At 35.9% G+C, this 13,800-nt stretch overlaps 3 protein-coding genes across 3 annotated transcripts in view; 1 reads left to right on the top strand and 2 right to left on the bottom strand.

Annotated features, from left to right (window-relative positions):
* LOC104706737 (protein ABIL3) lies at positions 1,608 to 4,922 on the bottom strand. The gene is made up of 10 exons (XM_010422951.2): positions 4,624 to 4,922; positions 3,454 to 3,598; positions 3,254 to 3,336; positions 2,975 to 3,125; positions 2,793 to 2,892; positions 2,606 to 2,698; positions 2,481 to 2,523; positions 2,295 to 2,389; positions 2,082 to 2,209; positions 1,608 to 1,974 (listed from the first exon to the last, which is right to left on the bottom strand). Exons 2-10 carry the CDS (start codon positions 3,547 to 3,549, stop codon positions 1,798 to 1,800), a joined length of 966 nt encoding a protein of 321 aa, XP_010421253.1. The 5' UTR covers positions 3,550 to 3,598; positions 4,624 to 4,922; the 3' UTR covers positions 1,608 to 1,797.
* On the bottom strand, positions 6,575 to 10,790 carry LOC104706736 (starch synthase 1, chloroplastic/amyloplastic). The gene is made up of 15 exons (XM_010422950.2): positions 10,331 to 10,790; positions 9,724 to 10,154; positions 9,549 to 9,626; positions 9,300 to 9,424; positions 9,086 to 9,167; positions 8,805 to 8,978; positions 8,600 to 8,681; positions 8,427 to 8,518; positions 8,233 to 8,295; positions 8,048 to 8,137; positions 7,728 to 7,852; positions 7,431 to 7,539; positions 7,270 to 7,325; positions 7,133 to 7,172; positions 6,575 to 7,028 (listed from the first exon to the last, which is right to left on the bottom strand). Exons 1-15 carry the CDS (start codon positions 10,593 to 10,595, stop codon positions 6,870 to 6,872), a joined length of 1,971 nt encoding a protein of 656 aa, XP_010421252.1. The 5' UTR covers positions 10,596 to 10,790; the 3' UTR covers positions 6,575 to 6,869.
* LOC104706735 (membrane protein of ER body 2-like) overlaps positions 11,556 to 13,800 on the top strand; it is a 4,347-nt gene continuing 2,102 nt past the window's right edge. Inside the window, exons 1-6 of the mRNA XM_010422949.1 lie at positions 11,556 to 11,872; positions 12,071 to 12,688; positions 12,790 to 12,843; positions 13,039 to 13,218; positions 13,311 to 13,372; positions 13,472 to 13,708. Of these exons, the coding sequence (XP_010421251.1) occupies positions 11,641 to 11,872; positions 12,071 to 12,688; positions 12,790 to 12,843; positions 13,039 to 13,218; positions 13,311 to 13,372; positions 13,472 to 13,708 (1,383 nt within the window). The 5' untranslated portion in view covers positions 11,556 to 11,640. The remainder of the gene's footprint in view (positions 11,873 to 12,070; positions 12,689 to 12,789; positions 12,844 to 13,038; positions 13,219 to 13,310; positions 13,373 to 13,471; positions 13,709 to 13,800) is intronic.

Raw genomic sequence — 13,800 nt, 5'->3', positions numbered from 1 at the left:
GTAATATAAGAAAGAGCTTCGAGTGGTGTTGCTATGGAGGCTTTAGCTTTTATTCCTTTAGTTGTTAACCTTGTATCTTTTTCTTAGCTTGTTCATGTTAGCTTGCCTTGTTTGGCTGAGGGTTTTCTTGTACCCGCCAGCCTTGACTCCGAAAGGATTTCAATCCTCTTCGGCTTTGCATAACTCAACCGAATTCAATAAAAACAAAAAAAAAGTTTCAGATTTGACTCATAATATTTGACGCTCATTTATTTTCCGCTTGTCATCCCATGGTTCTTTAAGCAATGTTTTTAATAAAAAAAAACACTAATGGTTTATATCACATAACTACTACCATGTACGAGCCACATATTTTGATTTTTTCGTTCTTCATTTTGTGTACATCACGTTACTTTTTTCCCCCTCTTTGCCATATTATTAATTTTGTTGTATACATCAAATTTATTTTGTTCTGTTTGTTAAAAAGTCTTAAAGACTAGTTGATTTTTTTTCTACCAAAAATTGTAAAGGGGCCACATTTATTTTCTTACTTTGGACCGGCCCTGAGTTCTCTCCTAAATTAAACAAAAAAACACAGGTTGATCTTTAATTATTGACAAATATTCTAAAAAGTAAAAAACAAATCTAATTAATAAGTTAGTGGGAACCCTCTAATTATTGTTTGCTACCATACATATATAGTAGACATTACAATATCGAGCTCTCATCGTTGGTGTGCTTTCTAATCTATATCACTGGAAAAAAATGTTTTCACGGAACCAGCTCTTAGCATGTTGTATTCTACTAGTTACAGTCATGATCGCACAGGCTCAATACACTCATGATGGCGATAATGCACCATCCTCTTATTTCACTCCTTCATCAATAGGTTCTCGTGAAGCTTCTCTTCCTTCTTCTCGCCGATCACTTGGTGCTGCCTATTACAAGAGATCACCGCCTCCACCACCACCAAAAAAGGCTATAAAAGACATATCAGAAACCGAAACTGGAATCTAAATCATTGGACATGAAGACTCGTGAGTTGGTGTCTTAAGGCTCTCTAGTCGGTTTTGTTTTCCATGTCGACTTTGTATTTGTTTTCTATAAACTAATATGTGTTTGTACTACCCAAATCCTTGGTGAAAATAAAATTTCAATTATTGTTTCAAAATTTAAGTGTAATGTTTGCATTTGATAAACAAATCAAAACACAAATTTTAATTTCTATCACACTTTTACGAAAATTCGGATGTGAGTATTTCAGGACACGGTATCGTCACGTTCCTTTTTTTTGCGTTTGTGCTTTAGTCTTACATTTGAGTATAAAATGATCGATCATATTGTCTGTTTTTATATACATTTATACATAGTAACACAACCTAAGTGGTTGATCAGCGATTTACATGGACATAAAAATTTAATTAGTAAAGCTTTTTAAAAACTCCGCTTTTGTGAAAGCATAATTATAAATAAAAAAAGATCACTACCGAAAAAAAAAGATTAGTAAGAAAAAGTGAATTTGGTTGTTGGAACTTGGAAGTAAAAGTGTAAACATCTAAACAATTTTGGTAAGTATAAACATCATCAAGTGTAATATTCAAGAATAAAATTGTGGTTTTTTTTCTCTTGGAAGAAAACTTGTAGTGTATTTGATTAAATCGGTGAATTTTTTTCTAGTATGCTTGTAAGAAATATTGCATTCACATAAAAAATGAAACAGAAACATATATATTGACATTATTATATTACACAAAAATGCAATAAAAATTGGAATGTAATTTCCGGTTTACCAGTCGAAATACAAAACCAGCTTTCGGTTCAATATTCGTCCAAGTAAGTGTAGAGCGTATCGTCCTTCTTGGTTTTGCGTCGGCTAAGCAATGCCTTAAGCAGCCGTTTGCTCTTGCTCGGTTGTTGTTGATGCTCTGGTTCTTTATGGGCTTCTTTCTCAAACGCAACCCGAACCGAAGCTGATCTCCTCGGTTCCGACGGATACTGAACCGTAAAGAAATCAAGAATCATAACCCGTAAAGCACAAAAACGTTCTGAACCGGTGAAGATAGAGTCTGAGTGAGTGTGCATGAAATGTAACGGAAGCTTACCCGTTTAGGAGTTGGAGATACCGCTCTACTCTTGCTCGGGGTCGTTGGCCGGCTAACTGATGACGGTCGGATAGCAACTGAACCAGATCTTAGAAGTGGAAACCGATGTGGTGATACTGCTCGCTTATCTGGTTTTCCAAGCAACACAGTTAGAGGGTTTGTATTCACATTAATCCCAAAGCGGCAGTTTCAAGCTAAAGCTGTTTCTTTTACCTTGTTCTTTCTTTGGCACCGTGGCGATAGACGAGAACGAGAAGGTTGCTGAACGTTGAGGTTTCCTAAGAGACGGAGACTGAACTATTGGTTTCCTGCAAAAAAGCAATAAACCAACTCGACATCAATGATTAAAACATTCCAGTCAGCTAACAAAGGGGACTCACTAGGAATGAGGGAGTTTACCTTACTGGTGGTGGAGGCGTTTCCCGAATTGTAGCACGAACAGCTTTAGGAAACAAGAAACAGATCAAATCAAGAATCAGGTTTAGAACAAATCTTGAACATGTAGAGGTAACGGAAATTTATACCATTTCTGAATTGGTTCAAGCTCTCTTCTCCATCAAAACTACCTTCAACATTCTTCAGCTCTGCGAGGTTGGCACCTCTTTTGATTTCCCCCGCTGATAGAGAATGTAGTTTTTTTTACGTAGTGAGTCTCAAAACCAACAAAAAAGAGGATGAGACTTGATGGTTACAAATAAGAGAGAAACTTACAAGGCAAGATGTATCGCTTGTGGAACTTTGGAGTGTCGATCACAAGTGATTGCTGTGAACGACCTTCATGATCCATGTACTCTTGGCACATCCGTAGCCTCTATACATATATAAGAACACTCAGTAACCTAAACGAAATCAATCTAAGAACACCATTTTAAAGAAGAAGGAATAAATGATACCTGTTCAATGCAAGACACTCGTAGTTCAGTTCCTGCAACTTCATCAACTTTTTCATCAACAAAGTCATTGACTTTATACGTAACAGATCCCAAATGGTCAACTGTATTCACCAGAGCCTTTAACGCGTAATCTTTCAGTGTCTCCACGACTCTACATAAACACATAAGAAACTAATAAGACCCCCAAAAGAAGAAAGTCTAACGAAAAGTAATCAGAGCTGCAAACTAGGATCATTGAGAGATAGAATAGGGAGTACCGAGAGGAATAAACTCACTCACATCTGTTTTTGTTCATCATTAGAGTAGGATAGTTCAAAATACTCAGCTGCTGAATACAACTGCGTTCTCAGATTTTTTAGATCCTGCAAACCAAAGACATTAACTAGAATCCTTATCTTGCATGGAAATTGTTTTTGAAAACTTTAGCAATGATCACAAGACTTAGTAAGATTATGCAACTTCAAAAGTTTAGAATCTACCTTAAGACTATCAGAGAAGAGCATGCTCTGTTGCATAGAGATCTCATCATAATTAGACGCTTCACGGGGCATAGGCATTGTAGCCGCTGCACTCATTTTGATTCAAAGATTAACAATGCAATCCCAACTCCAATTCTCTCTTTCACTGTGAAAATGAAATGATATAAATAAGAATGACGAAAACAAAATAGTCAATCTTCAGTGATGGTATTCGTAAGAATACTTCAAAGCCACATTTCCTATAACATGCGAGCAGAAAGAAGAAAAAAAGACAACTGATTCAAACTTACACAAATCAGAAGATAAAGACAATATCTAACCAAGTAATGTTAGACAATGAAGAGAAACAAATGGGTATTGCAATAAACATGAGAGACTGCTACATCCTTGATCAGAAAGACTTGGTATTAAGCTGCTAGCAAAAGTTGAAACTAAAGTACCTAATAATATATATAGATCCATATGAAAGCATGAGTCTTGTAACTTTAAGTCCAAACAGAACAAACAAATTAGGGGATTTCTGATTCCCACAAGAAGGTCTTGAGTATTTTGGATCACAGATCTCAAATATTTTAAACCATTATAAAACAAAAGATAACATGATTCTGTGGATGTTTAAGGTAACAAGAACACGCTAACTAAATCATAATAAAAGAAATAACAAACAGACAAGAAGTAGAATCCACAGCTCTAAAGCAACCCCAACAATTTAATCTGAAACAAAAACAGATTTTGTCTGAATCTTCTATAATACTCTCTCTCGTCTATAAGATATGAACAAAAACTTCCAGAAGAAAGGTGGCATTTCTTTACAATTTAAAATCAAAGAATTAGAAATTTCAACCAACCCAGATCAATATAATTAGCTTTACCAATCAAAACCTGCAACATTTGTTTCCAAAGCGTATGAAAAGACCAGTGCAAGTGAATAAAATCTAAACCCTAAAAGAAGAAATCGTCATCCTAAAACCCTTAATCAAGAACATTGAAAAGTTTCAACTTTTTTACCATTTGAACAAAAACCCAATTCAAATTTTTACCAATCATGTCCTGAAAATGGTTTTTAAAGAGAGAACTCAGTCGTTTAAAGTCTCAACCTTTTTTTTGACATATCGAAACTGAGGTTTTTGTCGAACAAAACAGATAATGAGAACAAACAATGAAATTCACCTGAGAAAGCCTCTTGCCTTTATTGTTTCGCTCCTCCTCCCGCTAGTTAATCTCGAGAAACAGATTTGGCAAAAAAATGAGAAATTTAAACACCAAAAAGACTCTCTCTCTTTTTTTTTTGTCAAGGTTTACACATTACACGTACGACGAAAGAGGAAAGGGGACGACGACAGCGACAAAGACAAGAGAGTGATTAGAGGGGAGAAAAGTGTAGAAAAAAGGGTTTGTGTTTGGTATCAGAGACCTCAATTCCCACTGACTTACCCACTTTTGTCCATCATTACCGGAGAGATTGCTCTTGTTCTGTTTTATTTCTTTCTTTTATTGAAATTAAATTCAATTCAAGGAAAAAGAAAACTATTTTAGTTTATTTCAAAATAAGTAGCCCATGTATAAATTCAACTTTTCAACTATAAACATAAATGAATGTGTGACAAAAATTAGAAAAAAACAAACTTCTTATGTCTTCATCTAACAAAAACTTGAATACTTAATTTTTAACATTTAAATTTTTTTTATCTCTCCTATATATCTCTACATGGTTAAATATTTTTGGAGCATTTTTTAAAAAAGACCCATTTTTTATGTTCTTTTAAAAAATACTCTTTTAAGTTGTTCATTTTCCAAAAATACTCATTTTCTATATATTATAAACTCCAACATCTTAAAACTATATCATAAATATAAAATAAAGAACCCAACCCTTAAAAAAAATTATAAAACTTAATTTAACATATTTTGATTATCTAAAAGAGTGCAAATATGAAGATGGCTAAGAAAAGAAATATTTTTGATAAGACGTATCTCAAAATCAATATTTCTAACAAATTCTCAATATTTTTTTGGTATATCTTTAATATATCTATTATCGGTATATGTCATGTTAACATTTAAAAACGATTTATTTCATGTATATTAGACATTTTATTGTTTTCTACTTAAATAAAAAAAAATATAGCATAATTACATAATTATTTTTTAAGTATGGCTGATATTTTTTTTCTTTTGTCGACTAATAAATTTAGGATGTCAAAGTTTCAAATGGTTGATGATGCAATTAAGCACCGAAAAAGAAAACACAAGCTACATTATCAATTTATATTTTATGAGTCACTATTAGACTTTTAATATGTTTAACTTACGAGTACTGTTTGTTTCATAGAAAAATAATTATTACGCGTTTGGTATTGTTTTCAATTCCGAATTTAATATTTATTCAGAAATATCTTCATTACGTTTTGTTAATTAATGGTAAGAAGAAAGAAAAGACAGTCTAAACAAGTTTGTTCCCAAAAAAAAAAGACAGGGTAAACAAAACAATCATTATCATATACACTTTTCAGTGTAAACTGGTTGGTCAACTTTAGGAAAGGTTTTTTTTGAATGTGAACTACACAAATATGGCATTCTTCAACGAATTAGAGGATAACAATAATAATAATCGCAATAATAGAGAATTTTTAGGATCGTGCGTGCTCGAACGATAGCATTTTCAATTCAACGAAACATTATAACAACTAAATAATTAAGAGACCTTATTTTGGACTCTTTCCTTACCCCCATTAACCCCATCACTTGTTATCAGAATAATAGATCAAAGATGAGATGATCGACCGATCTGTCAATAAATGTTGAACATCAATGCCTAATACTATAACGAAATGATGATCTCTTTAATAGTCGTCATCGTTTGGTTGGTCAGAATTACTGTCCTTCTTTCTCATTAGTATCATGTTATAGAGTCGTTGATACTTCACTTCATGTTTTGTAATATTTGGTGTTTGATTGTTTAAGGTAAGCACGTCTAATGGAAACTCAATTATACATTACGTTTTCGATCATTTGTGTGTTACTGCTCTCCTACTCATTCTCTCATCTTTCATTAATCAAAAAGTTGGTCAAATTATTTATTTTAACGAATAGAGCCCACTAATTTGTTATGAAACCATCATTATTAAACTTATCAATCATCATCATTGGAAAAGTACATACCATAATAACCAACAGAAGAAACATATTATAGCCTCATCACTAAACTACTATACCTCCCCAAAACAAAAGTTATACGAGTCAATAACATTTTAGATACACACGGCTTATTGTGGAACTGGAAACGTTGAAAACCATACATAGATTTTCGATAACCGGAATAGAAGGTTCCACAATAGCCCTATATTCCATCTGATTGGTCAGGTCTGGTCTGGTCCGATCCGGTCCAACTCGGTTTGTTTCGATTTGTGTTGGGTCTAGCTGACGTAGGGAGGGTCCATGAAAACCCACTGGAAAACTTGCTCATACTGAACGGCAGCGTTTTCCCAAGAATAGTTTTGGGTCATTCCTCTTCTCATCAATCCTTCCCATGACTCTCTATACTCCCTGTACGTTGCTGCAGCCAACCTCAAGGCCTGAATTATGTAACACAATAGGGTCATTTCACCCACAAATCCCTCCTAACCAAAAACGTATATCGCAAATCCTAAAGAGAAATAGAGAGTGTGATAAGACTTACTGACACCATGCTGTCTTTCGATAAGGGAGTGAACACCCACCTGAAACATTAAAACCACAAAAGAAAGATTCATAAGAATACAATTCATTGGACTTTGATTTCTCACATTCATTTGTCAATACAGAGGAATATATTACCCTGTACCAGCACCAGCTCCACCTTCTGCGTAAGGGTTGAAGTTCTCAACCGTATCCTGACAACAATTATGATCCAATTATACTCATACCCTTTTAAAACTATCAAATAATTCTCTGATTTTGTATTTTTATCCGGTTTTTGAAGATTTTAAGAAACTCACTCTGAGTCCTCCAGTGCCATGAACGACTGGAATGGTTCCGTATCTCATTGCGTATAATTGATTTAAACCGCAAGGCTCGAATCTTGACGGCATCAGAAGGATGTCACATCTGTTTATATAGATTTCAAAACAAAAGCCAATGAGATGTTTGTGAGTCTTGTGACAATCTTAAGGTTTTCTAAAACAGCTCCTTCACATGACACATGTGATAATTTAATGAATCGATCTACCTAGATAAGTAGAGTCTTTTGGAATTTGACAAAAGTCTAAGTTGGAAAGACATTCTTTTTTTCTTACCCGGCTGTGATTCGATGAGAGATTGGAACATTGAAGCCAACCCAACCACGGAATTTGTCTCTGTATGTTTCCTCCATACTTCTCATCCAGCTTTCATATTTTGGGTCACCTGACCCAAGCATGACCTGCAAGAAACCAAATCACATTAAATAGGTCAACAAGAAAGAAACATGTCTTTCACTGAAAAAAGGAATATCAGAATACAGAAAAGTGCTACACAAGCCAAACAAATTTCTGCCTCGGGCTTAAGAAACATGTGAAAAACACCAGCCACTTGCACTGTGTGCTTTCCAGTCAATCTGTTCAAAAGACTCACTTACGAATTGAATGTCATCCACCATGAGATCAGGACCAGCGGTTTGGATTAGATCAATGCCCTTCTGGTAATCAAGTCTTCCAATAAACCCTATCTGAGAAAAGTTTCAAGCCACGCCAGGCTACATGAGTTTGATTTAAGACAAAACTGAATCTGAAAAATTGAAAAGTTTGGCTTTTGAAATCACACCATAGGACATTCAGGCCTAATGGGAAGACCCAATTCCTTTTGTAGTGCCATCTTGCATTTGACCTGCAATGCCCAAAGCAGACACAGAAAGTCAATTCACCATATCAATGCCCAAAGCAGAGCATGCATTCACCATAATAATGCACTGGTAATGCTAGATTATGGAGCATTTACTCAAGAAAACTTCACATCACCTTCTCGGAGATATCATCAGCAGAATAATGGAAAGGAATGTGTTCATCTGTGGACGGATTCCACTCATCAATATTAATTCCATTTGTTATCCCTGATAATCATCGCAAGAATATCAGCTTGGAAAAATGTCTAAGTAATAAGAGACATGGGTTTTAGGATCAGTGAACAGTACCATTTATAACACTCTTCCGACTAGAAAGCAAGTCTTGCAGACCATATCCACCTTCAACAGTAGTGATTTCCCATGCATAGCCCTGAAAAAGCGGAAAGCAAGTTCCAATCAGAATACCAACTCATCCAACTTATAATTTACAATAATTACTATTAGTGATTGTGATCACTAACAATTAGGGATTATGCTTACAAAGATCCATTACCTGGCTCACAGTAATGATACGGTCAGAGGTAACAATAGCACCCTTGAGAACATTAACTGCTTCACCGGTGTCAAGAGCATGAGTTCTTGCCCATGTTGGAAACACCCACCCGACAGCTCCATACCATTCTGAAGGCAGTCCTAAGTTGGTGTAAGTAGCTGCTGGCTCCACTCCCTTTCAGTAAAAGAACCAAATTATGAAATGCAAAATAACTTACGACCATATATAACCCACAAGAAGAATAGATATTCGAGTCTAGAGAAATGCTTTAAGATTTTTACCTGGTGAGCAAGGTTATGTATAATGAGAATGCTTCTTGCATCCTTATAAACTCCGTATGGGCGATACTTTGCAGCCAAAAGTCTGGAATCAAAGGGGATACACGATATGAGTTTTAAAGTACACAAAATTAAAGTCCACTAATGAAACTGCAATCCTGCGCATCTGTTCAAAGTTGAACCCAAAAGTAAGGTAATCTGAATAAGAAAAGGTTACATGGGAACAAGTCCGGCATGCCAGTCATTGACAAGGAAAAGGGATTTCTCTCCGTAAGTGAACCCTCCAAGAGGAAGCACAAGAGGGGCTTCACACGCGGCATGGCAAAGTAACGTGAACCGAAACTGTAATAACAAAATGTGAGAGACGAGGTACTTTTGTCATTTTTGGTAGAGCACATGATTTAGGACACAACATTCTCGCAATATAAATCTTTCTCTGGACAAGTATTTCGATCAACAGTAGTACCTGATTATCACCAAAGGCTCCTTTACTATCTCCGTAAGGATTTCCTGGTCTATGGTAGGATTTATGATCAACAAAAACCTAAAAACAGTTAACAAACCGAAAAAAACAACTAGTAAATAAATGGAGATTGTCATAATCCATCAAAGATATTATGCAAGACGAGAAAAGTGGTTACCCAATCAACACCATCTCTATATTCATGATAAAAGGAAACTTCTTGAGAACCTCCAAAGCAATTTACAGTAATACGGACCCCCAAATCCTTAGCCCTGGCATAGTTCTTGTCACCAGCGGTTCCGTTCAGGTACCGAGGAGAAACAACCATAACACGATGCCCACGACCAGCAAGAGCTATAGGCAAAGAACCACAAACATCTCCTAACCCTCCTGTTTTAGAGTAAGGAGCAGCCTCGGACGTAACGAAAACGAGGTTATTGACAACTTCAGCTTTTCCACTGGGAACTCCAACTTCTGCAGCTCCTTCTTCAACAACAGCTCTATTCCCAGGTACACCAAAATCAGCCATTACTGTTTCATCAATAACGTCTTTCTTCTCTCCTTGATGTGTAATTTCGTTAGTGCTAGTGCCAAAGAGTTTTTGATCACCTGTATAACCAAAAGCAAAAATACAAAATTCTGAATCCCAAATTGTACTACTACTCTATATCAGAAATGAAAAAAAAAAAATCAAATATTCTAAACCCTAAAGAACCACCACCAAATCCCTAAATTCACAAACACAGCAGTGAATTAAATTCAAAGAACAGTGATTCTAATTATACCAGGAGGACTGAGCTGAAATCCAAGAACGGAGCCAGAGCCATCTCTCTCTGCGTCAGGGATAAATCCTTTATCATGACCATCAGACTCACCACCACCGGAGAAGGAAGAAGAAGAAGAAGAAGAAGGGCGGAGCAACAGCGGACGTTTGATACTACAAAACCTGCGGCGAAAACGAGGGAAACCGAGACTCCCGATCGGACGGGAATAACCGGTTCGGTTTAATCCGAGGAGCGGCTCGAACCTGATCTGAAGAGACGACGCCATTGATCAAATCGAAGAAGAGAGGGGTGAGTAGTAGTGAGGGTTTTCTGAAAATGCTGATTAGATATTTTAAAATTCGAAATATATATTTTGTCGATTTCGAAATGTTTTGGTTCTTTGGGGAAAGATTGAAACCACCTGTGGCCTATCTACTACGTAAAGAATCCTTTTTTTACGATACGAACTTCGCCGACATGCTTCCAAATCTTTATAACACACACAGAGAGAACACACTGCAACCCTTTAATTCTTGACTAAAACAAAAGTTTTGGATCTTTAATTAGGAAACATAATCAAATTTTTATTTTTATTCCTTCTCCAACCCAAAAAAAAAGTAATAAAGAAAAAAAAAACTGACAGTAATTTTGCAAAATGCAAATTTCTAAGGTCTCGCAATTAATGGGCTTCGTAACAGACAGTAATTACACATTTTGTATTGTGTCCGTTATTTTATTTCCCAACTAACTTTGTAACGTTTCCTTGTCAATAATGAGTTGTATAATCTATGATTTATTATTGTGTTATACTACCATTCAAACTTGTGCGACTCGTGAAATGAAATGTTGTGGAACTCTTTTTAATATGGGTTGCCTAATTAATTATTGTATGAACTTTTCTGTGAAAAGAAGAAATAAGTTAACTCAGTACAATCACCATAAGTGATTCGTATTCTTACACTTCTAATAGTACTTCTTTAACTCATTACTCATTTTTAAAAAATTGGTTAAGGACTTAAGGTTGCAAAATAGAGTGCTACCTAACTATGAGTCTATGACACCTTCCCTATTTACCAAAAATCCAAAATGTACAAGCTGAAGCAATTTTTTTAATTATATAAATTACTAACAAATATTTAAACACCTCGTGCTTCCCTCGTGGGTATTATTTATGTACGATAATATGATTCTAGAGGATAAAAATTAAAAAGGCACAACTAAGTTTTCTCATTGAAAGAAAAAAAAGAAGAAGAAAAGAGAGTCACAAAATCTGTAGTCTCCTTCATATCTCAGAAACTTCGGCATTGGGTTTCATTACAATTGGGCTCGAAATGAAAAAACCAAACCGACCAGTCAATGCAAGCTGGTTTGGATTGAATGATGGGGAGAGTGAAATTATAGATGCAGAATTATTGGTTGATCTTCTTGAGACTTATAGATTTGGTAAAGATAATGTTCCCGCCGGAGAATTTCGATTCAAGGCGGTAGCGAGCACGCCGGCGCCTGTCAACATTACCACCGAGATAGATTTGGAAGTCGAAGAGGAAGATGATGGATCTCAAGGTACATACAATGATTAGTCAACTTGTCATTTTCATACATATTTTTTTTTTCTTGGTCTTTTATGTTCTTTTGGTACCTCTATATATCTTTAAATTGTAATTGCGTCTAAAATTAGCTCCAATTTGCTAACCGGGCTCAACCTTGCTTAAGCGGTAAATCAACCTCTCGTTTACTGTCTACTCTTAATTGCTCTCGTAGGAAACAAGTCTGTTCGTGAAAGCACATCATCGGTATGTTCCAATTCAGATCCAATAGTACTTGAGACTACTGTCAGCGAAACCTGTTCAAATAATGAAACCGACTCAAACGAAGTATCCGGTTCAAACGAAGTATCAGGTTCAAATGAAGAAAACGGTTTAGATTGGTTAAAGTCGAGCTCCATAAACTTAGCAAATGTAGAGAACGAAATGCAACAGAACAGAGAAAATGATGAGGTAGAAGGACAACAAGAGAAAGAAGAAGAAGAAGAAAAGAGCGAGATATCATCATCGGATTCAGAAGAAAAGTCAAACCTAGAGAAGTTGCTTGAAACACAAGAAAACTATGAGCTTTACTGTCCATGTTGTAGCTCATGTATCACCAGAAAAGTGATTCTCAAGAAAAGGAAACGTGGAAAGCACGTTGATTTGATGACGGATCTAAAACTCAATGCACCGGTTGATGAAACTGACGAACCAAGCGACATTGAAGAGATGGAGCCACCGGTTAAGGTTCATGTCCTCCCTGAGACCGGTATTGAAGATGATGTTCAAGAAGCTAAAGAGGAGGGAATTATCTTCACATGCTTGGCTTGTCTTAAGTACTTCATCCGGTTAGGTATATCAAACTTTTTCTAAACCGGTTCTAAATCATTTTTTCCGGCCGGGGTTGCATGGTTTTATAAATATGATGAGCCATGCTTTTTAATCCAATTTCAGGAACAAGGTTCTTAGAATTTGTTTATATCAGGGCAAAACCGGTTGAGGAACCAGGTATGTTATCCCTGAATCGAGACAAAATTATTAAGTTCGTCCTCTCACCTAAACCGGACTAGACAAATTGATTCCAAATTGGGGAAAATCAAGAACGGTTTTTGATGAAAAAACATTGAATATATGATTGATACAATACAACACAATCACTGCAATTTGTCTTGTATCCTAAGAAAATTTGCAAGTTATATGCAGTTGAAGAAAATTTAGAGGTGATGAAAAGTATTAACACAACACAATCACTGCCACAAACTCAACCGGACGGAGAAAGATTCGCCGTTGAGTTGTTGAAGAGCATTATCTACGGCGGTCTCACCGAGACCATCACCAGCCTCGGCGTTGTATCCTCCGCCTCTGCCTCCGGTTCCTCCACCGGTAAGTCACCATTCTTTGGTATTAGACATGGTTCTTATATATAACAGACAATAATTAACCAATATAATGATTTATAACTTCTATTGTTTCAGTAAATATATTGGCTCTTGCTGTCGCAAATTTGGCTGGTGGGCTCATCATTCTAGCTCAAAACGTAATTAATTTTTCAAACCCTTTTGTAAACGTTTTCTTGTGAGATATAAATTGCTTCTTTGGTTTCTTGATGTTTTCGATTCTTTGTAATTTCTTGTAGCTTCAAGATATAAGAAACAGTTCAGATCAAGAGACAGATCGGTACAAGGAATTGTTAGGGAGACGTGACAATTTCCGGATACATATCTTAGTAGCGGTCATGTCTTACATTTTCTTCGGCCTAATTCCACCATTAGTTTATGCATCCTCCTTCTACGAAACCGGAATCAAGAACTACAAGCTCATCTCGGTTTTCTCGGTTTCTCTGGTTTGCGTGATTTTGCTCGGTTTGATCAAGGTCTATGTCCGAAAACCGCCAAACTCACGTGAATCGATTAAAGCTTATCTCAAATCTGCGGTTTATTATACGTCTATTGTGGTTGCCTCTTC

This window comes from Camelina sativa, chromosome 8 (assembly GCF_000633955.1).
Source record: "Camelina sativa cultivar DH55 chromosome 8, Cs, whole genome shotgun sequence".
Taxonomy (NCBI): domain Eukaryota; kingdom Viridiplantae; phylum Streptophyta; class Magnoliopsida; order Brassicales; family Brassicaceae; genus Camelina; species Camelina sativa.
The sequence above is the reverse complement of the archived record's forward strand: the minus strand, read 5'-3'. Positions and strand labels throughout refer to the sequence as shown.

Coding starts and splice junctions, on each gene's coding strand:
- LOC104706736 (XM_010422950.2), bottom strand. CDS start 10,595: ATGGCGTCGTCTCTTCAGATCAGGTTCGAGCCGCTCCTCGGATTAAAC. Junction 8,519..8,599: donor TCGGAAGAGTGTTATAAATG/GTACTGTTCACT, acceptor GATGATTATCAG/GGATAACAAATGGAATTAAT. Junction 8,138..8,232: donor TTAGGCCTGAATGTCCTATG/GTGTGATTTCAA, acceptor AACTTTTCTCAG/ATAGGGTTTATTGGAAGACT.
- LOC104706737 (XM_010422951.2), bottom strand. CDS start 3,549: ATGAGTGCAGCGGCTACAATGCCTATGCCCCGTGAAGCGTCTAATTAT. Junction 2,524..2,605: donor CTTGAACCAATTCAGAAATG/GTATAAATTTCC, acceptor TGTTTCCTAAAG/CTGTTCGTGCTACAATTCGG. Junction 1,975..2,081: donor TATCTCCAACTCCTAAACGG/GTAAGCTTCCGT, acceptor TTTACGGTTCAG/TATCCGTCGGAACCGAGGAG.